This window comes from Eretmochelys imbricata, chromosome 2, assembly GCF_965152235.1.
Source record: "Eretmochelys imbricata isolate rEreImb1 chromosome 2, rEreImb1.hap1, whole genome shotgun sequence".
NCBI lineage: Eukaryota > Metazoa > Chordata > Testudines > Cheloniidae > Eretmochelys > Eretmochelys imbricata.
In genome coordinates this window covers 182669826-182696108 of record NC_135573.1, presented here as the reverse complement: position 1 = coordinate 182696108, position 26283 = coordinate 182669826, and the positions used below count along the sequence as shown (strand labels likewise).

Genomic DNA, 26283 nt, shown 5'->3' with positions numbered 1-26283 from the left:
TCGTTCACCTGCACATCTACCAATGTGATATATGCCATCATGTTCCAGAAATGCCCCTCTGCCATGTACATTGCCCAAACTGGACAGTCTCTACGCAAAAGAATAAATGGACACAAATCTGACATCAGGAATCATAACATTCAAAAACCGGTAGGAGAACACTTCAACTTCTCTGGCCACTCAGTAAAAGATTTAAGGGTGGCAATTTTGCAACAGAAAAGCTTCAAAAACAGACTCCAACGAGAGACTGCTGAGCTTGAATTAATATGCAAACTAGATACCATTAACTTGGGTTTGAACAGAGACTGGGAGTGGCTGGGTCATTACACATATTGAATCTATTTCCCTGTGTTAAGTCTCCTCACATCTTCTTGTCAACTATCTAAATGGCCCATCTTGATTATCACTACAAAAGTTTTTTTCTCCTGCTGATAATAGCTCAACTTAATTAATTAGCCTCTTACAGTTTGTATGGCAACTTCCACCTTCTCTGTATGTATATATATATATATTCTTACTATATGTTCCATTCTATGCATCCGATAAAGTGGGCTATAGCCCACGAAAGCTTATGCTGTAATAAATTTGTTAGTCTCTAAGGTGCCACAATTACTCCTGTTCTTTAAACTGGAGAGTGGTAAAACTACCCAGACCAAACTCTTCCTCTTTCTCTTTGAACCAGACTATGTTTGTTGTCAAACTATATTGCAAATCAATATTTAAAAAGAGTCAGACTTTGTCAGTGATCGTTCAGCTCCAGAGTCCAAACAGTAGTGACCAGAGATATGTCTCGCTAGTTGCCCAGTGAGGCAGCATTCATGGACAAATGGGAAAAGCAGGCCCATACCTGAAGGAACAACAGTGGGTCAGCATCCCATCAGTCCCCTAGCCCACCTAAAGAGCTCCAAAAGACCTAACCTCAAATAGTCATACCTGGAGTGGAAAAATATTGTTTCCCTTTTCCAACCCGAGTAGCATCCAAATTTAGGTCCCTGGGGATGTTCCAGCTGGGAGTATAAATTGGTGATAGGTATTTCTTCGATGTAGTTTTGTTCATTTACAAAAAATGTGCGAAGTCCTGTCTCTGAATGCAAAAGGAATCAAATAGCACAAAACAGCTTCTTTTCCTCCCAGAACTAGGAACTCTCTTTTCAGCTTGCACCCCAACCCCTTCCGGGGTCAGACACAGGGCTTTCAGCTGCCAGCTGTCTGAGTCTCTGTTTTTTGTCTGTTCTGTGTGCGTGCGCACACACGCACATGCACACACACACACAACTCAGCAAAAGCTCCTGGGAGGCTTTACATACTCCTTTTTCTCTTTGGTGGAGGCCCATCCTTGCCCTTATGTGAACTGAAGGTTGTGTTCACTCTTATCAATCTCAAGAAAGTTTTAACTCAACCCACAACAAGGTTTCACCCAGTTCATCGTAACACCCTATAACACAAATTTGCACATCATCCCAATGAGGCCTAACATGGTGACACCCAAAAACTTATCCCAAACACAAAGAAAATAAATACTTTAACAAATTACAAGTGAAACAACTATAGTTAACTATTTACATATACACAGTGTCTTTCTGTCAGGACAGTTTTACCATCACCTACATAAAACAATTTTATTCTCTTTGGGGCTTTTCTCTGGATTTCCTATCAGTGTCTAATAACCCCTGCCCATTCTGCTTTAAAATGGGGAATTCATCCCTGTGACAACTTTTTCAGTTGCAATTTCCACCGCTATATTCTCAGATCCGGGGGGCAGCCAACCTGAGATTCTGTCCTTCAAACCACAAGTACTAGCATCTGTATCCAATATGAAGAGGGTTTTGAAACATGGATAGACCAAGACAGAAGCAGCCCCAAAAGCCTTTTTCTACTCTGAAATGCTAAATCTCACCCTGTTGACCACTGAAATAGTTTCCCTTTCTTACGATTTACTGCTTGTCAGAAACATTCAGCACACAAACAGGGATCAGTTCTTGTTTCAGACCTGCAAGAGATTTGGCAGCTAAGATTCCCCCCAAGACCCTGCATCTGCAAACAGGTTTCAATCACTTGCCATCTTTCCCTTGCCGGAAAGCCACCACAGCATGTATTGGTTATACTTTCTGCCCGGAGGTAGGACAGTTCATTCATTGAAAATGTAAGAACAATAGAACATCAGAATGGCCATATTGGGTCAGATCAATAGTCCATCTAGCCCAGTATCCTGTCTTCTGACAGTGGCCAATGCCAGATTCTTCAAAGGCAATGAACAGGACAGGGAAATTATCAAGTGATCCATCCCCAGTTGTTCAGTTCCAGTATCTGGTAGTAAGACACTTATGGACACTACAAGCATAGGGTTGAGTCCCTGACCATCTTGGCTAATAGCCACTGATGTACCTATCCTTAATGAACTTATCTAATTCTTCTTTAAACCTACTTATAGTTTTGGCCCTCACAATAGCCCCTGGCAATGAGTTCCACAGTCTGACTGTGCATTGTGTGATGAAATACTTCCTTTTGTTGATTCATTGGATAATCCATGGTTCTTGTGTTATGTGAACAGGTAAATAACACTTCCCTATTCACTTTCTCCACACCATTCATGATCTAATGGATCTCTATCCCATCCCCCCCAGTCATCTTTTTTGCAAGCTGAATAGTCCCAGCCTTTTCAATCTTTCCTCATGTGGAAGCTGTTCCATACTCCAATCAATCATATTTATTGCCCTTCTCCATACCTTTTCCATTTCTAATATATCTTTTTTGAGAAGGTGTCATCAAAATTGCACGCAGTATTCAAGGTTTGGATGTAACAGGAATACTGATTACTTACAAACTATTTGTCTCACCTAGGCCATATCTTTAAAGGGAACTTACATGGACTGAATTTGCAAGACACCTTTCTGGGCATTTATTACGCAGTTACTAGCCATAAATGAAATCCAAGCCAATTAATAGCTCATCCACTATTTCAGCCACCCAGACTTCTTGCTCAAATGCCAGAGTTCTAATCTTCAAACCCAATTTTCAGCTGGGTGCCCTTGCCCCAGCCACCGTCTCCATTTGAGACCAGTTAGGCAGTTCAGTTTTGGATCCCCGCTTGCCTCGTCTTGTGTCTGGTTTAATAACGGTTATGTTTGAGACCACGTGAATTATTCCTGGACACATCACAGAGCCTATTACTCCTTTAGACCCCCACTATTGTTGTATAACTGCCCAGAGCTAAACAAAAACGATGTGGCTGATCAGTATATTGCCAAACTTTGCCCCTTCGGGTTGGACATTCCTTCATTTTCTGAACTGGGAGAGAGGCTTTCACTAGATGCTTGCAACAATCTGTCTTGGCCTGCCTTAAATGTATTACAATCCTCCTTTTTGTGGCTAGTTTTGTTACAGTACAAACTTGACTGTTTTCTTTAATTTTTGCATTATTGCCAGTTTCCCTTCTTTTACAAAGAGAATCTATCATTTGTTCTAATCATTCAATAAGGTCATGAACCAGATTAGGATCCCCTCTTCCATCAGACATTAGACACAGATCTCTACTTACAGGCCTCATGAAGATCAGCTTCCATCCTCCTCAACTAGTGGTTGCTTCCTCTTCTGGTGCACTGCTCAAGGAAAGATTCGAGTTCTGTGACAAATTCCATGGCCTCTTGAGTGTCTTTGGCCTCTTTCTGCTGCTTTTGATCTGCGAGTCCAAGCCCAGCTGAGCATCTATAAACTGGTCCATTGCCAATTTATCCTGGGTATGCCAGGAACACAAGCGTCCGCAGGTCCTCTGCCAGTTCAGGTGAGGTTTCTTCTTTCTCTTTCCTTCTAACTCTTAGTTGTCCCCGGGCCAGCTCAGATTGATGGCTAGCTCCAAACTGCATGTCAAAGGCTTGTACAGGTCTGGATAATTCAATCTGTTTTCTGGGATAGGTTGTGCAGTACCCTAAGAGCTGGGCCACTCAAGCTGGCTACTAGAACCACCCCTTTCTGTCCACCATCCCAGCCATTCATTTGAGCTATAATGTTGAATTGAATCAAATAAGCTTCCCAGGGAGTTTTCTGCTCAGAAATAGTGGGCTTTTGCATTATTTGAGCTGGGACAGCAAAAGCTTTCCCCTCTGGGCCTCTGTGAGTTACAAATGGGGTAGGAAATGCTGATAGATATCTCACCCAAGCTCTGACTGCCTCAATTCCTCATCCAGACAGCTGCCTTCAACTGTGGTCAGTGACCCTTTGATTTATTCTCAGCTTTTTGAATCCTTGCTGCAATTCATCTCAGTTAGCAGTTCCAAACCCACCAAAGCCTGTTTGTCTCCACTAATTCATGCAAAAACTTCTGGTATATGGCAGTCCGACTGTGGGTCACCTCACCAATCTGTTTTATCATGCCAGCCTGGGTGTGTTGCAGCTAAGCTTCCCAATCTGTCCAGGCACTTTGTAGTTGCTGTTCCAACAAGGGTCTTATCTCAGAATGCAACTTCTCGCTGGGCATTTTCTGATTTATAACTTGTTTTAAGTCTTCCTAATTTATAACTTGTTTTAAGTCTTCTCTTAACTTCTGTTGCAAAGTCTCCAGCTCCTGTTCTTTAGGTCTTGTTTTAATTCCTGCTCTCTGTTTTTGCTTTTGGCAAGTACCTCCATTATTTGTTTCATCTTGGTTCACCAAGTACACCAGGCTCTGAATCTCTCTTCTTGGAAGCTGGATCCCACTTCTCACACCAGTGTTGCCCCTTTCCAACCTGAGTAACTAGTCAAAGCTTGAGGCCCTGGGGATGTCCCACATGGGAGTAGAAACTGGTGATAGTCAGATATTTCTTTGATGCAGATTTGTTTGTTTACAATTTAAAGAATCTGCAAAGTCCTGCATCTCTGAATGCAAATAGCAGGAAACTGCTTCTTTCTTAGAAAGCGCTAAGAACACTCCTTTCAGCCTGCACCACTAGCCCATATACCTCTCCCCAAATTTCTTCCAGAGCCAGAGTCACTCTGCTTTCAGCTGCTCCCACCAGCTGTGTCTCAAGTATTTTGTCTGTTCTCCCTCCTTCCTACACAAAACATTATTTAACAAAAGATCCTGGGTGGATTCACATAGTCCTTCGGTCTTAGGTGGGAACCTATCCTTACAGTTATGTTAATTGAAGGGTGAGTTCACACCTATCAATCACAGTAGGGTTTTACTTGAACCCATAACAAGGTTTCACCCTGCTGACAATAATACTTATGGAAAGGTGGGACTTTCTCTGGCAGTCTGTTAGACCTAGTTTAGATGGCCTCAGGCTGCAGGCTCTTTAAAGTAATGAAAGCATCACATCATACAATCTCTTGGGGCACCAGCCATGGTCATGCTGTGCCAGCCCTGCATCGCAAGTAGCCTCCATCAGCAAGACTCCAATGGAAGGAGCTATGATTTAGAGCTGTCCCCTCATGATGGAACCTCTATGGGAGAGAAGACATGCAAACACTAGCTATCCTCCCGCAGGAGGTGAATCATGGGTACTGCAGAATAATCTGCTGGTGCAAGAAGTGAACTGAGCCCAGCCTTGGTTAAAAGTGGGTTTAAAAACAAAACCAAGCAAACAAAACCTCCCGCAGGAGCCCAGTCAAAGCAGGATTTAACCACCGATCCTTATTGCAAGAGTAATACAATGACAGCAAAGCAGAACCTCACTAAATCACATTAATGACTGGGAAACCCATTGCAGATGATCAAATTAAGCAAATTATCCCGATGCAACAGTGGAAGAAAGAAAATAAAAATATTCCCAGCTTCCACAATCAACACTCAGTCTGGCACTAATTCCAGGCCAAAAGACCCTCATTTTTTTATTTAAGTCACAAGCACCTTTCTCTGTGCTGATGAAGAGTAGGTTAAAAAAAAATTCTTGAACTGTGAAATGGAGACTCATATTATACAGCTATATCAAGCTGCGATCCTCATTCCAATGAAATCAACAAAAAGACAAATATACCTCCCCTGATTTCAATGGGCTTTAGATCAGGCTCAAAGGGCTCAACTGTGTCTTATTGGAGCCAGTGGGGAAGAGCCAAAGTGAATGCTAGGATTGCAACTGTTGATGGTACCAGTATGACGGGGGAACAGAGCAGGGCACTTTATCTTCTAGTTCCTCTTTGCCAAACCACTGAAAGGCCAATCACAATCTGGTCCACAGTGGTTGCAGTTAAAATCTTGATATTTACACCATGTAGATTTACTGTAGTGCAATATTAACTGTACTTAGAATGGCAGATACCACAAATACCATGTGTGACAGGGTGCATGGCCATGCTTAGGCATACGTAGTGTACATGGCTTCGTAGGGCATCCAAAAATTTGGGGCACCATTTCCCTTGCTGGCTGCAGTGCGGACTCCTCTCCTTTCCGGCCCCTCCCCTGCGCTGGGCTGGCAGGCTTCTCCCCTCCCCTCCACCCTGGCCCCTCCCCTCTGTCCACTCACTCCTCAGCTGGGGCGTCATGGGGCCAGGAGTGGACGTTTGCAAGTGAGTGAGCAGGGGGAGCCGGGCCGGAAAGGTGTCAGGCAAGGCTGGGAACAGAGCTGGGGGAATACCTGGAGGCTGGGAAGAGAAGCGGGAGGCAAGTGGGCAAAGTCGGGCACAGGACTTCAGGGAGCGGAGGAGGAACCAGGCTAGAGATGGCTCGGGGCAGTCAGGCTGGGAAAGGAAAAGAGTAGGGGTGGGTTCTTTGTCTGGCTTAGTGAGCAAGCAGGGAATGCGCTAGGGCCTCCTGGGGAGCAGACTGGTGGCCCCAGGGGAGAGCAGCTGTTCCGAGCAGCCCCACATTATACCTGCACCTGTCCCCTCTTCTGCCCACGTGCCCTGCCCCGCCAGCAACTCCCTGCAATCTCTCTCCTAGTCTCCTTTTCACTCCACCTCCCTCTTCTCTGAAGTCTAAGACGACTCCAAGATCCCCTTTGGACCGTTACCTTTCCTCTCCTCCCTTCCCCAGCAGGGATCAGCAGCAGACACAGGCTGGGAGGCAGGAGAGGCACACACATAACCAGGCTGGGGAGGAGGGAAAGTTGAAGGAAAATAAAAGAAGGTGGTGTTTGCTTTTCCTGCCCATTCACAATATTCTAGTGTTAACAGGAGGAAATTGACACTAAAACAATGGGAAGAGGGGGATGTACCTGGAGCAGAAAAGCAGCAATCAGGACTGCAGAATGCAAGGGAGGGAGCGACTTCTTAGCTGGGGAGGAAGATGGACTTGCCCTTGACAAGGCTGGAGTAGCTGAAAAAACTTTTATTTAGGAAAAAGGGAAATGATTTTTTTCTTGTGGATCCAAGTATCTCCAGGGCTGTCTCTTAAGCTGGTAGCATTTTGAAGAGGGAGAGTTCTAAACAGTGCAGAGTTGAGTGGGATTTTAAACGTTCCTCCAAGAATGCAGCACCTTCTTCCTCACCTGTGGGAAAGACCTTTAAAAACGGCCTTAAATAATCCAAAACGAGAGCCACTGTTCAAATGAGACTTGGCTGGTTATGGCTCCAACCCCACTGTTGAAGTATTGTTGAAACTGCGTGCTGAGTTATATCCAGTACAATCCCACTCAGCCGTGTTTTGCAACCAGGTGTATAAATCAGGGGAGAAAGAAAGACTGGTGCCTAAATATAATTCCTTTTCTTGTTAAGCTGCACATCCCAAGTACCTCTTTTCTTTTCAGGATTTCAGGATTAGAGGGAAATGCTCTATTTTAGGGAGAATGAAAGGCCACTTGGGAGTAGATGGTCCAAAGCAGTGGCAGGCAAGGGCCTGGATGCGGGCTAGACTCAGACATTGTTATCAGCTATTTCTTTTTTGTCATTCACATAGGTTTTGGGTAATGGCTGACATCCCAGCCATCATGTAAAATGCTTCCCTGTGGCCTTTTGAAATGCACACAGAGGTATCTCACTGCCAAGTTCCTATCCTAGGAGGGGCGGGGAGAGGGAAGGCTGCAAGGTGATCTCCCACCTCGTGCAGCCAGTGGCCTATGCTTGCCACTGCCATGCTGGAGCCTCCACATTTATTTATTGACAAAATTTTGCAGAATTTTAAAATATTGTGCACAGAATTTAATTTTTTGGTGCTGAATTCCCTCAGGAATATGAGGTGCTGGGCAGTTGAGGGGCGCTGTGAGAGGGGCGCTGGGCAGCAGGGTGGGTGTGTGTCTGTGGGTGGGAGATCTCTGGGCATAGGGATCTGTGGTGGAGATCTCTGGGTGAGGGGCCACTGGGCATGGGGGTTGCTGGGCATAAGAGGGTGGGAGGTACAGGGCAGGGGAGCAGTGTGGCGGGGCACGCTGGCAGCGCAGGGCTGGTTTGGGTTACAGGTGGGAAGGAAGTGCAGGGGTTTGGGGTGAAGGCAGCACAATTAAACTGTTTTTAATAAAGTGCATGTGGCAAGTTTTCCAATACTGTAAGCTTATGTTTGTGTTGCTTAGAGTAAGTCGGGCATAAGGGCGCCAGTTTAATAATACTGTGTAGGGCCCCATAAATCCTAAGGACGGCCCTGACAGGGTGAGTACCCCACACAGGCTCTGAATGGGTTAATATGGCTGGAGAGGAAAATTAACATACCAGGCTTGGCTGTGTTGGGGGAAGGGCGGATGAAACCCTTAATTGTGGATGAAGCCCAGCTGGGGAGAGGACTATAATCAGAGGAAGTTGAGAGCAGGAGGTGGCTGCTAGGAGGGGAGGAAGGAACTCTGCAGTTCCTCTCTTTGGGACTAGAGAGGTTGTGAGGAGAAAGTCCAGGGGGAGAGTAAACCTGGGGATCCTAGCCCCAGTAGAGAAGGCTGGCAAGGAAGAGGAAGTGTAGTGCAGGCTCTGGAGGTGCACACTGAAAGAAGGGCAGGATTTGGATGTCTAGGGGGAGAACCCGGGGTTGTGTTCAGTTAAGGAACAAAGCAGGGGAACTGGAGGTGTACAAAGAAAGGAAAAGTCAAGCCTGAGAAGTTAGTACTTTCAGTTTGGGATTTTGTTGGGAGATTCTTGGGGAGAGCCCTGGGACACCTGCCCCCGAAATAAAGGTGAACTTAGGGAGGCTGTGGGGGAGAAGGTGTGAGAAAGGCCATGGTAGGAAGAAGCCCAGAGAAGCAGCAGCAAGCAGTTGGACTGAGCAGACCTTGGCTTCTAGTTATATGGTCCCTGGCCTGGCACCTGGTGTACTGAGTGGCCCCAGGTTCCCCTACCAGCTACTGGTATAGTGGTGCGAGACCAGAAAAGGGCACAAGGATGTCAAAGAGCCCTGAGAACCACACGCCCAGAGTTGGGACTGAAGGTTTGATACAAGGTCTTGGACATTTGTTTGTTGGACTTCTTGTTAACCTAGAAGGGCTAGACTTAAATGGAGACATGGCCAGAAGGTCAACTCACAGGAAAAAGTGGACCACTGGAGGACCAAAACAGCCATTGGCAGCAGGTGCCAGATGGGGATAGAGATGCTATGACACACACGGACATGAGGAGGCACCCCAGCAGTGAGGCCAGCCTTCTATATCATGACACAATTAACTCCTACATTAAATATCAAAATGATATTTTTGTTAAAAAAATTTAATGTTAAATTAAAAAGATGTTAAAAAGATTTTAACAGCATCTACTGTACACTGTACTAAAGAACAGGCAGGCATTACTTGTTTGGGCAATGTAGAGAGAGAATCTGAAAATCATCCGTCTCCAGTACTTCTGAAAATCATGTTCCCCATCTCCATTACTTTCAGAAACCCCCAATAATATGAGGGCTCTTCTTGTAATATGTTGCATGCCCTCACAACTGCTCGGTGACTGAAGGATCACGCCCTGAGGTTTCTCCCCCACACCCCAGTATCACTTTTGATTTCTCAGTTCATTGCATACTTGAATATTAAACCCTTTAATCTTTCTCTCTTTGCCTCCTTAAGGCCTCAGTTCAACAAAGCATTTAAGCATGTGCTTAAGTCTATCCCTATTCAGCAAAGCACTAAAACATATGTTTCAGTCACATTAAAGTCAATAGGATCTAAGCTCATGCCTAAAGTTGAGCACTTTGATTAAGAGGGATAGATGGCTGAATCGAGGCACCAGAGATGAATCTTTCCAAGTTTTATAAATAATAGCCATGGGGGGAGGAGAAAGGGAAGTAGAGAGAGAAAGAGAGGGTCTGCCTATGTGGAGCTCACTGAAGGGCTGGGACCTTCTCATTGCAAGACTGGGATCTGTCATCAGAGAAGAATGCCCAGGTTCCAATGGATATGTGCATCACCCTCGCAAAATTGGCATGAAAATTTACCAGTTAAAACACAAATGTCTACTCACATGCCCTTTATCATGATTGAGGATGAGAAACTAATGACACTTTACTTGCCCACTGAAAAATAAAAATGACTTGCCCCAACTGTGTGTACACAAGGATGATGAATGCCCAAATTAATATTCTTTCATCGTGCGCTCCCTCTGAGAAGCCACCAAGGGTCTGACTGACACAGATTTCAAACTAATGTGAGGAGACATTTTTTGAACTTTCACTGAATATAATTTATTATGAAAAGGGAAAGATATGAATATTATAATAGCTGGCCTACCATATCACTGCAGAATGGTAATGATAATTATCTTCTTGAAAGGAATTACCAAACAACTGAGATAATCAGGAGAATATTTTACAATAAGATATTGCCATATAGGCATAGCATAAAGGAAGCAGTATTGAACCTAAGGAGGTGAATGTTATGTTTCATGAGTCCGAAAGGCCCTACAGTAACTATAACTCAAAAGTGTTTTCCAATAAATTAGAGCACAATTTCTTTTCTTGAGCAACATATTAATTTTCAGAAATAATCCTTTTAAAGTATTTTTTGACACTTATAGAATTGACCCAATGGGGGAAGAGAGCAGCAAAAGGAAGTTACCAAAAGCAATGAAGTGCACGTCATCCCCATATCATTAGAGAAGTATATAAAACAGAAGGCTTCAGTAAAGTGTCTTTATCTGGTGCAGTTTAATGGGATTTTACATTAATGGGATTTCACACGCTGGAGCCTCCACTTTTATTTGACAAAATTTTGCAGAATTTTAAAATATTGTGCACAGAATTTAATTTTTTGGTGCTGAATTCTCTCAGGAATATGAGGTGCTGGGCAGTTGAGGGGGGCTATGAGAGGGGCGCTGGGCTGCGGGGTGTGTGTGTGTCTGTGGGTGGGAGATCGCTGGGCATAGGGATCTGTGGTGGAGATCTCTGGGTGAGGGGCCACTGGGCATGGGGGTTGCTGGGCATAAGGGGGTGGGAGGTACAGGGCAGGGGGGCGGTGTGGCGGGACACGCTGGCAGCGCAGGGCTGGTTTGTCCGTTCTGCGCTCATTCCCATGCATTCAGATAATGTTGGGGCTTTCTACCACAACATAGGAGAAATCCTATGCATTGTAGAACGCTCCAACTCTGCTCCCAATACTTCTCCCAAGGATAACAGCTAAATATGTAAAAGGAATATCTAGTTGTAGGTGGAGTGGGTTGCCAAGTGAGATGTACACACCTTGTGCATGTGGTATGCTCTAGCTAATCAACAGCTCCTGATCTCTCTAAGGCAGTAATTCTCAAACTTTAGTAGTGATGACCCCTTTCCCATAGCAAGCTTCTGAGTATGACCCTCCCCTTATAAATTAAAAACAGTTTTTTATATATTTAACACCATTATAAATGCTGGAGGCAAGCGGGGTTTGGGGTTGAGGCTGACAGCTCACGACCCCCCATGTAAGAACCTCGCAACCCCCTGAGGAGTCCCAACCCCCAGTTTGAAAACCCCTGCTTTAAGGGGAGGATGGGGAGGAAGGAGGGGGATAGACAACATCACTAGCTGTCCATTGAAGTTCTATTTGTGCTCTGTCCTGGAAGTTGAGATCTGCTGAGCTGCCAGTCCCTAGGTTTGTAATTCTCAGGCTGGGCTTTCTCAGTGGAAGGCCCTTAGCTAGAATTTGTTTACTCATTCTGGCCTGAGTTTTGATTCCATTTTAAGGCACACTGCAAGCCTATCTATTCACTCAGGGCATGTCGACACTGCAGCTGGGAACGCACCTTCCGGCTTGGGCAGATGGACAGGCACTAGCTCTGCTTGAGCAAGTGTGCTAAAAATAGCAGTGTGGACATTGTGACATGGGCATTAGTATGGGCTTGCCACCTGTGTTCAGACCCAGGCCTGCTCCCAGCTGCAATATAAACATATCCTTGGGGTTTTCCTGAGAGGGTTATTGAGAGTGGTTCGGGAGTAGTTAGCTAGCTGACATTCACTCAGTTGGTGAGTGGTGGTACATGGCTTTATTGTCACTTTCTGTATTTCTGCCTTGTTAACAGGCATATATTTATAAAATGAGAAGGTAATATGCTTTGAACACTTTTAAGATCTCCACCAGTTTCACACACTATATTTTAGGTTATATCAATTCAGGGATTTGATATACTTACTTCAAACTAACTTGCTGAATATATTTTCTCATATTCATGCTCAAGCCCTGTCCCCCTCTGCAATTCTTGCTCTGGAAAATCTCCCTTTAAGAGAAATAGCATGGCTCAGGGCCAACTGAGAATAGCCTGATGATGTAGCTAATAATTTTAAAAAAAAAAACATGTAACAAAACCTTTCTCATCTTGAGAGTGGGGGGGGGAGGGGGAGAGATGGTCAACATTTTATTTTTTTTTACCAGGTCTATAGCTGGTTTAAAAAATGGGATGAAACGTCCCAAAAAGGTACTATTTTTAAAAATGCAATTCAATATTTCTACCAAAAAATGTTGCCAAAAGATTGAATTTCAGAGAATATTGACAAGTTGTAGCTGTTATCATGATATGGCCAATCATTACCTTTTTCCCATTTTATGTTCCTTTTCTTTTTCCTACTCTTTCTATATTTGTCTTTCTATGCTGTAAGTTCTTGAGCAGGATCCATGCCTTCCTTCCTGCTTGTACAGTGCCTAGCACTGATTCAATGAGGGGATACAGGAAACAAGGCCTGTATTTGTCATAAAGAATAGCATAACAAAGGAAACAAGTCACATGTAAGTTAAAAGCTCAAAAATTAAAGGCCCAGATCCTCTGCTTCTCCTGAAGTCCGTCTGCATCACTGGAGCAGCGGAAAGGGACCTTAAACCAGCCCTGCAGCAGTTCATGAGCTATCTTTGATTCCCTCGTCCTCAGTACAATAAGCATGCACGCAGTGAAACTGAGGATTTCTCCCAGACCATCTGTTTCAACTTCCAGAGCGCACAGTGTACCTGATAGTTGCATGTTCATGTGGAGGCAAACCTCACCTGTACATCCAATGGTGCAGGAAGGTGCAGCTTGAGCAGGGCTTCTCAACCTTTTTCTTTCTGAGGCCCCCCCAACATGTTATATAAACTCCCCAGCTACCCCTGTGCCACAACGGCTGGTTTTCTGCATATAAACGCCAGGGCCAGCGCGTTAGGGGGCAGCAAGCAAGACAATTGTCTGGGGCCCCATGCCATAGGGGCCCGCACAAAGCTAAGTTGCTCAGGCTTTGGCTTCAGCCCTGGATAGCGGGGCTCATGACCCCAGGCTTCAGCTCCAGGTGGTGGGGCTTCGGCTTTCTGCCCTGGGTCCCAGAAAGTCTAACATTGGCCCTGCTTGACGGATCCCCTGAAACCTGCTTGTGGCACCCCAGCTGGGCCTGGACCCCTGGTTGAGAACTACTGAGCTAGAGCATACAAGGGAGTGGGTAATCTGTAGAGTCCAGCTCCAAGGAGTTCCAAGAAAACTTCCCACCTGTGAAGGGAGCAATCTAGGGCAATGGAGACTACTCCAACTGTTAAACTAGAGTAGGCTGCATGGAACTGCTCCAGGACCTTTTTGCTTCCTTCACACATCTCCCCAATACTTTGCTGAGATATTTGGGCTTAGGACTGGATTCACCCCTTAATGAAACAATGAAAGGACTTACCATTTTGGACATGCTGTTTCTCCTCTCCTGTCGCTTGGTGAGACTCACGGTCCTTGTCCGCTCTAGACTCGTTTTTCCCTGGAGAGGCTTCAAGTTTGTTCACACCACTTTGCTGAGTCCCATTTACATGACCCTTGCTAGATTCTGTGCTCTTACTTTCCCCAGGATTTGGTTCTTTGCTGTTTTCTGACTTGGCTGTCATGGTATCCTCGGCTGGCTTTTTCTCCTCTTTTTCTTCTGTTTTCTTTTCGTCTGTTCCCTGATGAGCATTTTCCTCTGCTTCTTTCTTAGCTTTTTCTTCTGTATCCTCAGCAAAGGGAGAACCAAAATGAAGGGGGGAAAAATCAAGACCATCAGCAGATTTGCCAGAGTGATACTGTATCCACTTTTAATTCAATTTCAGCCATGTCCTCTCAAATGATCTTAACTAAGATAAATGTGGAAATTAACATAACAAAAAAAAGACACAAAACCAAAACGTTTAGGGCGAAATCTGCAAAGCGCTCAGCATTGGCCTAGCTGTATTCCCGTTAAAATAAATATTTGTTATCACATTTGAAAACCCCACCACTAATGCAATTGCAAATATGGACCCCAAATATTTTATTTCTATGTATTTTAAAAAGCAAATTAAGGGAAGAACAGTTCAGCCAGCTGTGTAAAGGGAGGGCGAGAGGCTAGTTTCACCCATGGCATAAGCATGTGAAAATCAAAAAAATCCGGTTTGTCTCATGCTATATTCAAAACCAGCCTCATCTGGAAAACCATGGCCCTTCAAACAGTGCAGCATGCTTCCCTCATTTCAGTCTTTCTCTGCTGGCTTCTTACACCCTTCTTTTCCTCTCACTCTTCCCCACGTTTTCCTTCCTTTCCTTGTGGTCTAATGCTCTGGCTACTAATATTTTACATGTACACAGTGCCGTTCCATCCTGAATGATCGTAAATTGCTTCACAAAAATGCAATGATATACAGTCTACACTTGCACCACAGATGTGCAGCCACCTCTGGGGTGGAATTTGCCTTGGAACACCACAAACTAGTTTAGGTCAGAAAGAGAACAGTGGAGCCAAGCGAAAATGAAAGGCAGATAAATGCAGGCCCTTTATCCCCTCTCCCCTAAATCTGCCATTGGGGGCGTGTCACATCAGAAACATGGTCATGTAATTCAGCTGGCCCCTTCCCACCTCAGCTGCCCACTAAGTCAGCCATCTCCACTATTGGCCTTTTCTTTTCCAGGGACAGGATGCCTGTCAGCAGAATTGAGTACCTTTAGGACTTGAGTACCTTGAGTACCTCTATCATTGGGCCACCTGTTTTGGCCATAGGGACTTGTTTATGAGTTTTAAAACAATGGAAGTACAGGAAGGGCTGTTAAGCATGGAAACAATCAGCCCTGAGCAATAATAGCATTTCAGATTACGCATGTAAAAGAAAGTTAATAAAGAGCAGTAACTTCCCCTTTTAAAAGTAGTCTGTGTTCACGTCCAGCAAACTGAATTTTGGGTTTTGCTGTGACAGCAAATACTTAGAACCAGTGATATCGGTATCCTGTCTCTTAGGCAGTTCTCAGACTACTCTAATTCTGAGTAGTACCACACAAATACAGAACTCTGCCTCCTTTGGACTGCTGAACAATGCCCACAAAGTGCTGAGCACTCTCAATTTAAATCCAATTGCAGTCAATGGGAGTTGAAGAGTCGCTACATCTATGCAGAAGGCGCTCTGTATCTTGCAGGATCAGACCCTAAGCAAGGGAGTAAGAATTATAAAGTGTTTATTAAACATCTTCTCACATGTAACAAAAATTCTTTTGACAACTGAATCAGAGCAATTTTCTCCGGAAAATCTACCGAAAAGAGGAACAAAACAGAAGGGGAAGAAATGTCATTTTTGTAAGAAGCATCAGTCTGTATTTCCTTGCCAGCAGCTGACAAAAGTTAATTAATTTTTAAATTAATAAATTATGGATCACATGAAAATATAATTAAATTAGATATGAGCCTCCCACACTTTATTAATCATTTCTTCAATAATCTAGTTTCCATAGATGGCTCACTATGCACATTGATCTTATGCCTTAGGAAGTATGATACAGTGAAGGCTTCCCTGATACCTCCCCTGGTTTTGGACTCTCTGAAAAGTTTGCTAACACTTTGCAACCTAATCACAGGAAACAGACAAAACTCGTTTAAAAACTGCAGGGAACATTAATTCATATAAAGATTTATTATGATACGGCTAGAAATTTGCCTGCTATTAAAATTAGTGTCACAACATGCTTACTCTGTACAGTGCTTTTATACCTTGGGGCAGATGTTTATTCTGGTTCTTAATTTATAATTATGTAATAATGATCTTTTAAGTAGGAAGAGCTGAACAACAAACTCACTTATTTTGCCCACACAGTCCAAGACATTTTCCAAAAATACTATACTCAGTATAAAAACACCACAACATATTTCTGTTGATAATATCCTTACAAAAGACACTACAGTGTTCTACAGAAACAGTACAAATCAATTTCTTCTTTGCTTCTGATCCTAAATTGTTGTGTAATGTTGCTGTGCACTAATAAATAGCTATTATGTGCTACGATAGACTGTGACGGCATTCCAATTAATTAATGTATTATTATTGTTGTTAATATTATTATGTATTTGCAGTGTAATTATGTCTAGAGGCCTCAACAGAGACTGATGTTCCATTGTGCTAGGCCCTCTACAAACACACTGAGCGACAGTCTCCGTCCAAAGAGCTTATCAGATAAATAGGTAGGACAAAGTGTCAGGAAACAGAGGCACACAGAGGTGAACTGATGTGCCCAAGGTCACAAAACAGGCCAGTGGCAGAACCAGGAATAGAAGCCAGGACTCCTAATTCCCAGTCCAGTGCCTCACTTTCTAGATCCCATTGCTGAGCCAATCCGATGACAAGTCCTGTGTTTGTAAAGGTCTTTAGAATGAAAAGCTTTGTATAAATGTGGCTATTACTAAGCACACCCAGAAATGTATGAAAATTTAAAAACTGATGAGCAGAGACAAACCAGAACCTAACTAATGGTGCACGTGTCCATTTGAATCATGTGACTTCTTATGCATGTTTCAGTAAAAATCCTCACTCAAAGCACTCACTGCAAATGGGTAGAAAACAAAGTTAAATCCCCAGGACCCATTGGGGTCTATCTAATGCATTTGTTTGTAGGCAATTTGTAAAGTATATATTATTAAGTTCCCTGATGGTCTCCCCTGCATACAGGATTTAGATAATGTCGGTGTGCACTTTTGATAAACTAACAGTATATACTATAATGATGGCAATCTCATGAAGAGCAGTCACGTGTTAAAGTGAAATAGATTGGTCACATTCATTCAACAGTCATATACCAAAAACCATCTGGCCATACTAATGACTAGACTCATTTGGTAAACTTTCATTTGTTTTCATCAGATCTTTTTGATCCAAAAAGAACAGATGAAACACGTAAACACCATTTTAAAAAGTAAGAGCTATCTGAAATCAATTGGCAAATAAATGGACTTTGTTTTTTGTTGGCAAGAGAAGCTTAAAAGGGGTTGATACTTTGTATGGTATGTTTTAACCTCAAGGAAAATTTTATTTGGTTAATAAACTTGTCCCCTTCTACCTCCTAAAGAGGGTTTATAATTGAGGATGAACAATCTGCTTCAGCTAATATAAAAACTGAGCCAAATCTTCCACTATGCCTCAAGCCAAGTCCAAATCAGTTTGGTTAAAGAACTTTCACCCATCTCTATTCCTAACTTCTAAGAGATTATTATTAATAATAATGGATATCAAAGTAGCTCCTAAAGGTCACAGTCAAGATTGAGGCCTCACTGTGCTGGGCACTATACAAACACAGAAGAAGAAAGGAGTCCCTGCCACAGAGAAATGTATCTTGCCCTACAGTGACACAGTTTGATCTTGCAAACAGTTACTGCTGGGTGTATGAGTAGTTCTGAGCTCTAGTGAATGGGAGTCTTTATGGTATTAAGCCCCATGGCTGGCAAGTAAGTGTTTGTAGGATAGGGCCCATATACAGTACTGTACAATACTACTGCCATTCAAGAAAAAAATAAGGTAATAAAATCAAACTGTCTAAATCAAACAATATAAAATATACTGTCGCAGTTAATCAAGGATCTGAGCAACAGGCATGCAGCTCTGAAGAGATTTCACAAGCTGTCAAAGTCAGATCCTTCTTCTCATTTGAGGCCTGATCCAAAGCCCACTGACTTCCCTTTCCATTCCCTTTCAATCACCTTCTCTACTGTTCTCTTCCCCCCCAACACATACACATTTCCAACACCTGCACGCACAGTATACAAAAAGGTATAAGGCTTTCAGTTGAGTTACATGGTATTCCTGGCTCCAACTGTGGTGAGTGTTGCTGGCCTCTAGAGGCAGATGGTTTGAGAAGTCAGAGCTTACTTCAGGGCTAACTGGGCAGAAAAAAAGCCTGAAGGGGAGAAGGTAAAAGAGCTTTCAGCCTTTTATTATGAGGCTTGTCTGTTACCTTTGGTTGCTTTTGCTTTCCATTTCTCCCGGTTCTGCTGCACCACCTCGGTCCAGGTGGCTTTAAAACATTTGAAGTCCACAGTGAGTATTGAACAGTTGAGTGAGGCACTTCCTTCTGACCCAGTGCTCTTGACACTTGATCTTTTAACTTCTGAGGGGCTAATGCTATTCAAACTGGGAGACAAGATCACACAATGTGATAGGAATCAGCACTTCATACACTTAAATACAGCTAAGGAGTGAAACAGACCCTAGCCATAAAGTACTATACCGTCAATCAGAAAAAGCCAATATCCAAAACTTAAACTTCCTCCCTTTGTTCCTATGCTTGTGTTGGAAGAACCATATCATGAGACCATTGGGGAGATCTATTTTAGAACTGATGAGATAATCTGGACCATTGTAAGGAACAGAGAGTCTAATTCCAATACGATTTACACTAGTGCAACTCTGTCAATACAGTGAAGTTGTTCCCAGTTGACACCAGTGTGAGATGTGAAGTCGGCTCTGAGTCTATTGATATCCAACACTGTGAATTTCATAGACTCCCAGGGTTGGAAGGGACCTCGGGAGATCATCTAGTCCTGAGCTCAATACCGTTAATACCCATATATGTTGCCTAATGGTATTAGAGTTGTGTGAAAGTTTCCATTCTCACTTTGCAAAGTTTTCATTATTAAAATGGAAATTTGTGTGAAACTGCTCACCAAAAATGTCTTGCATAACTAAATTCCAGTCACTAAAAATGTGACCCATTTTGCCCTTACATAAATAGGAATTAGTGCCCTGCAACTCTGTTCCCTTCCTGGATAGATAGAAATACTATAGAAGATGCTGGCTCTATAACCTTTTTATGCCAGCACCTGAAAAATTACTAAATGTCTCTTGAACTTTCTCTGAAGTGCCTGAGGCACAACTTATGCCCTATCTCACCTTTCTAAAGGCCCCTGACTCAATGGTGGGCTAGAGGACTGTCCGACCTCATCGTCTCTGGACAGTAGTCTGAATTGGCTCTTAGTTCTAGAGCACTGAATTAGAACCTCTTGTAGCTTCTGGCACTGTCTGCTGCTTCGGTGAATTTTATGTATGTTTAAAATCAAATTCAGATGCAAACAAATTTGGAAGGAACCCAAAGAGCTACAAATATAATTAAGGATCCAGAAGGACTAATGTATGTGGAAAATTTAAGCGCCTAAGTAATTGTTGACACCAATGACTAAGGGCTGGGGGTGGAAGGGAATGACTGACTGGTAGAGGGCTTTATAGCTTGTCTAAAAGTAGAGAGGTAGTTGAGCTGCAAAATTTTAGTTTCAGTTCCAACCCCCTTCCCCAAAGTTCAAGGGCATTTAGGATTTAGGTTCTGGTGGTTTAGATTATAGAAACACAGGCCATGGAATCCAGCTTCTGAATTGTCCTGGATTTAAGAGGCATTCAAATATGGAATGTTGGTTTGATCCAATGTCTTTAAATATCTGTTTAGTGTAAAACACCAAGGATGGAAACAAATTATTGAGTGTGGCATAAGGGATAATAAGTAGGAGGAAAGGAAGAAAAGGAAAATTCAGTTTGATAATCAGGATATACTTCTTAATGGTGAGATCAATTAGACTTCTGAATCAACTCCCAAGGGAAGAGGTTGAAACTCCATTGCTGGAGACATGTACAAATCAATGGAGAATCTAAAATGTCTGGAACAATCCTGCACTGACAAAGGGAGGGGCTAAGTGACCAAATAAGTCTTTCCTCTCTCGAATTGGTATTATTCTGACTATTCAGATAATGGTGAATAGCATACAGGCTACCAGATTAGTCCCCATTCAAGCCTTTTGAATATTCACCCTATAATAGTGCTGGAATTATCCCAGAACCTGCACAGGAGAAACCCAATAATAATAATAAAAAAAAACTAATAACTCAAGACGGTTCCTTGATAGCTCTTATGGTGGAAGGTCAGGTTAAATGAAAGTGAGACTCTTTACATCCAAATTCCAATGAATTCTGATGTGGTTATATGCATACATCGAGCAATAATTAACCAGGTCTGATTGTACTTCATGATCAATCCATTTCTACTACACTTCCCAACCATATTTCTCTTCAGGTAGAAACCAGGACAGACGGAACCAATGGGAGGTCTTTGCTAATACCCAATGAGTCCAAAACAGGAAAGTGAGCCTAAAATGAGAGACAACACTTATGCACCAAAGCAACCATAGGTACTCACCTGGAACGTCTAAATCCAGTCATGCCAGAGCGGGAGGCTTCATCAATGAGTGGTGTTACAATCTTCTCTGTCATATCTGTCAGCACCGTAAAAGTGGGCTCCACAATGAAATCAATAAAACCTGAATCAAAACACAGTGGACGTAAACAGAAGAGGTAAGTTTTTATGTTTTGCCATTGCCTGTGAATTATCTAGTGTAGTAGCAGAGTGGATGAAAAGAATTACATATTGAAAGAGGAATTGAAAAAAGGACAAAGAAGAATGATATTATGCATTAATCTTGACCCACAAGCTGATATTTTGCATGCAATGGTAGCTCCTTAAATGTTGGAAAGAAAGTGTGGAAATTCAGAATATAAACAGATGCAATAGAACTTGTTCTGCATGAGTTTTTTTGAGTATCTAAGCCAAATTCTCGGGACAGTTGAATGAGACCAAACTTGAAGAATGAAATTTCTGGAAACAGAAAAATAAAAGAATAGTAATAATGACAGACTTCTCTGGGTATCTATTCCAAGTGTCGTGGAGCTATCAAATATCAGTGGGTTTTTGTGAATATTCTCATTTGAAGGTTTGCCCCGCTTGTACTCATTGAGGGTCAAACGTATTCAGATTCTATTCATTTAATTTTTAACAAATTCATATATTATTTTTAAATCAGAAGGAGAAGGGAAAAATACAGAGCTAAATCTTTCCCTCTATTGGCTTGTGTACGAGGGGTAGGGCTGGGAGGAAACAGCACAGTACGTCTTCCTGCAAGTCAGCTCTTTGTGCAAGCAACAGGGATGGATCCACCCAGAGTGTTTAGGAAAGCACTAAGTTTTGGGTCTGCTAATATGCACGCTTATACATCAGCTTTCAGCCATCCATAGCCGTGCCCTGTAGTGACACGATACAAATAACAATAGGGTCAGTAAGGCACTTTAGTGTTTGTAGTCACAGATTAGACACACTGATTTTTAAAGACAGATTTTTCAACTTTATTTTCCCTTCATGTTGTCACTGTTCAGTAGAGTTAAGGTTGTTTGGGAGCCCTAACTGTACATTTCCATACTGTAACGTATTTGTATTTATTTTTAAATTTAACCTGAACTCCGGATTTCTTGGGTTTACAATGCCTGGTCTGGGGATACTTTACAACACCCTCTAATGTATTTTACTCTAAATTACTGATGTATACTCTCCACCTTAACATAATTTTTTTCTGAGGATTATCTTACCCCTCATCTTTACACTCTTAGATGAGGGTCCCAAGGCCAACTGCCTAGAGCAGGGGTTTTCCACTTGTGATCTGTGGACCCCAAGAGGTCCACAGACTATGTCAAAGGGGTCCACAAAAGGTTATCACCACCATAGAACAGTGGTTTTTGATCTGTGGTCCGCAGATCTGCAGACTGTGTCTAAGATTTCCAAAGGCGTCTGCACCTCTATTTGAAATTTTTAGGGGTCTGCAAATGAAAAAAAAGGTTGAAAACCACTAGCCTAGTGTTTATTTTCATTCCATGTTAAAAAGGACACCTAGATCATGCTAGTTAGCGAATAATTTCTTGAGCGACTGCCATTCAGGAACAACCTCATTTGATCATCAGCTTTTGTCCTATATCTTCTGAAGCCATGATTTTCTTTCCAGCAAGCCAAAGGACAAAAATAAAAGGCTCTTGCTACATTAATCAGCTACAAGAGACAGTGATGACAACAAAGGCTGATCTCCAGTCAAATAAAGCTTCCTGCTGCCTTGGATAGAAAGAAAGGGGCTTTAAATAGTTTAACTCTCCTGCTGAGAAATAAAAACGTTGGCCTGGTAATTTTTTGCTATTTGCTGGGTTCCCCCCGCCCCTCACCTCCACTTGACCAAAGGCCTGACTTTAAGATGTGAATCATCTCTGACTGGACTCGTTCCCAACATTTTCTTTACAAAATGAAGTGGCAGGTGAAAGAATGTGTCTCTTTTCTTCTCTTCCTTTTAAATAAATGGTTCTTGTTACATTGTTTAATTTCTGTAGAAACGACACATGCTAAAAAACCCTCTCTTTGCATTTCTGGTCATCAAGCGCGTTCCCCTGCTGTGCTCTGTGCATCCATAACAACAACTAGAGCTGGCTGAAAAACTTCTGACAAAACATTTTCTCATCGGAATCTGCCAATTTGTCGAAATCAAAACATTTCACAGTGATGGTCCTGATTTTAGCAATGTTCTGATGGAATTTTACCTGGTTTCCACCCATTTGGCTCCTCAGCAGCTCACCGTACAGACTGCCCCAGAATCAGGGACCTCAGGGCTTCTGGGATTTGTAATTCTGGGACAATCCAACAAGCAGATTGTCAGTAAATTGGGGCTTCATCCCCTTTGCAGAGAATTTCAAAAATTTTGGATTTTATTCCAAATTGGAACAAAACCAGATTTTGAAATATTGATATCCTTTGCGAAAAGGAATTACCTTTTCTGCCCAGCTCTAATGACGACCTTTTGTAAAGCAGCAAAATATAACAGAACCTTAACTCTGAGCAGGAGGGAACCTCGAGAGGTGATTTAGTTCCATCTCCCCTGATACTGTAAACAAGCTGTTGCGATAGGCCAGAAACTCTATGTCCCCCCTAGAGAGTGGACTGAGAACACACACTTATCTCACAAATGACATTCCTTTCATTAGTTGAAAATGAGGGCTGCATGCTGTAGATAATAGTACAATTTGGAATTCATGAGGTACTTACTTCTACAAAGAAACTTAGTAATTACCATTCACTGGCACTATTTGTTAAAAGCTACCAATCAGATAAGCAAATGAATAGGAGCTGAATATTTCCTTAAGAATCTGGCCTCCGACTTTGAGAGGAATCTTACCCTCAACACATATTGGGGAAAGATAAAGAGTTTTTGATTTAATGAAGGAGACACTAAAGATATCAAGCTATTGCCCATATGTTGAGCAGACTGGAATGAAAACTTTATAATGTTAGAGGGTAAGATTTCTAGAGAGATTGTGCCTGTTAATGCCAATTGGACACAGTTAACTGCACAAATTAAATATAATAATAAATAGCACAGAACTAAATAAATCTCTCTCCGCTTATTGATTGAGTGCCTGTTTCTCAAGCTGTAATTGTTTGGATAATGGTTTAATTCACCATTAATTCTGCAATGATTTGCACACTGGAGGCGGTCATAAGGGTCTTTTTATTTAGAGACAAATTCTGGCCGACCTGTGCATGGAATACAAAAGAGGAGGAAGGTAAAAGCAGCTTCTCCACACAGGCTTGTGCCCTGCACAGAAGCTGGGAAGAATTCCTCGGAGCATGGCCCCTGCTCCCTCCTAGGGCCTCTGCAAAAGTGAAGGGCCTGAAACGGGGTGTGTGGAAGGTGAGGCCTTAGCTCCACACACCTTTCCCTTCACACCAGCCAGGAGAGCTGGGAGTGGGGAACATTGTTGTACCCCCTTCCAGAGCAGCGCAGCAGCCACGCACTGCCTGGGAGTCCCCAACAGGGATTCTAGTTGAGCTGCAGTTCCCCTGTATTTTCCAGTCCCTGTCTGGTCCCCCTCCAGCATGTCTGAGGTGCCTATGGAGCCATTTTGCCCTTATTAGTAGGGCTCCTCGGAGCTGAGATCAAGGGTATTCACCTGTGTGTATCCACACAGATATGGATCTGAACTTCTCCAAAGTTCAGGGATGTTTGGATTTAGGTTTCCATTTATCCCATGACAGTGCTGGGGACAGCTTTGAAATTTCAACCTTCTACACATTTTTCAGCTTGGTTATAAAATGTTTGGAGGGAAAAACAAAGACCCCCTCCCCCCCCCCAACACCTTTCTTTAAAACTTTCTCCCTCTGTCACATATTTAGTGTCAGGGGTGTGTCTACACCGCAGTGTAAGCCCAGGGTTAGTAGAACGCAAGTTAGCAAACCCTGAGTTTGTCAACCTATGGCTTGAGTGTCTTCGCTCATCTGCAACCCCAGATTAGGAATTGTTGAACCTTGGGTCCCAACCTGGGGCTCTAGCATGTACATTGTACACTGCATTACGTGGGCCAGAGTCAAACCATCCATATCCCAGACTTCCTAACACCTGCCCAAAATGTGGTTGCTCTAGTCCTTTGCTCATGGTGCAGTGAGAGAAAACTTGACAGTACACAAAAATTGACTGTCCAGAGCTCAAAGAAAGTCAGCCTGTGGAATTTTGGGATACTTCTGGTGGACTCCCAGAGCACGAGTCCAGTGGGACTGCATCTACACTGCAAATCCATAGAGCTAGAACTCTGGGTCCTGGCTTGACTCAGGCTTAGACCCTCCACCTCTGTAAGTTCCTGTGACGTGGATCTAAGCCCTGGGTTAGTGGGATCTGTGTGTAGATGGAAGCAGGTTTAGGCTTGAGCCTGAGTTCAGACCCTGGGCTTACATTGCAATGTAAACATACCCAGTGTTTTCTCAGTTACTCTTGCTGTCCCTTCCACCCACCAGTCCCTTTCTCTTTCCATTTCCCCTGCCCCTTGTTCCTCTTGTTCCTTCATTTCCCCCATTCAGCCTCAGAAACCCGTTTCCACAACTCCCGGTATCTTCTCTTGGCCCCAGACTCCTGCACATCTCTAGGCCGCTTCTCCCCTCTTCCTTGCCCCTCCATAGTTACAGATTTATTGCCCCCTCCCCATTTCCGTGCTTCTCAACAACTTCAGGTCTCTTTCACCACTCGCCTACTGAACATTCTCCCCAGACCTCATTCACAGTTTCTCCTGCAGGAGTAGGAGTGGAAAAGGAAGCACTGTTTTGGGTCACTGCAGGATCCCACCTCCCTTGCTGGATGGGGAGTGGGGAGATGAGGTCAAGAAGCAGTGGCTGGACCCAGTATAAGGTTGGGGGTGGAGCTTGCTGACTGGAGAAGTTGAAACACTGCTGGTGGGTTAGAAGGCGAGGGAATCAATTAAATGAGCAAAACAATGACTTTAGTCAAAAACTAAAGTAACCTGTATTGAAGCCAGGATCCCCGCTTCATAGTGCAAGTGGCTTCTGCGCTGCTTAGGACCCAAGGAACAGCCACCATACAGCCAGGCATAGTGGCTGGTCCAGCAGCAGCATTTGTGAACTAAGTTTCCCTTTAGTACAACTCTCATAAATCAACTCAACGTGGTAGCTATTCAGCTCAGACTCATCCATTTCGGGGCAATAGCGTCAGTGGAATTTTTTTTTATCTTTTCCCCCCTCTCTAAACTAATTCAAAGTGATGAGTGCCCAGAGTGATCTTACTCCCATTGGGGGAGAATAATTTTTTCCCTTTAAACTGCTGCTTTGAGTCCTAAGTGAAGTACATTGGAATGACATACCTATCTGAGACTGAGCTACCATAGTAGACTTGCGGTCACACAGTGGGGAGAAAGGAAGCCCTAGTTCTGCTTCTTTGTCACCCTGGAGAAACAAAATTGAGAGCATATTAGAATACAAGAACAGTCACTTAACATCTGTAACAGCTCTGGACACTGGAAAGGCCTCTCTCATTTTTTAATTGAAGCTCTTGTTACACCCTTAATTGCAAGACTCAGCTTTTTAACGGATAGCTTTGTTTATTCTGGGCATCCAAATCCTTTTCTTTAAGAGCTTCTTGTGGACAGGTATCACCTCACTGTCCACCTACAA

At 43.2% G+C, this 26283-nt stretch overlaps 1 protein-coding gene across 3 annotated transcripts in view; it reads right to left on the bottom strand.

Moving 5' to 3' along the window:
* Positions 1-26283, bottom strand: part of PDE1C (phosphodiesterase 1C) — a 505580-nt gene that overhangs the window by 46225 nt on the left and 433072 nt on the right. For all 3 annotated transcript variants that reach the window (XM_077809239.1, XM_077809240.1, XM_077809241.1), the window contains 4 exons: positions 25974-26055; positions 20662-20782; positions 18436-18611; positions 13901-14200 (listed from right to left, as the gene is read on the bottom strand). In XM_077809239.1, the coding sequence (XP_077665365.1) occupies positions 13901-14200; positions 18436-18611; positions 20662-20782; positions 25974-26055 (679 nt within the window). The remainder of the gene's footprint in view (positions 1-13900; positions 14201-18435; positions 18612-20661; positions 20783-25973; positions 26056-26283) is intronic.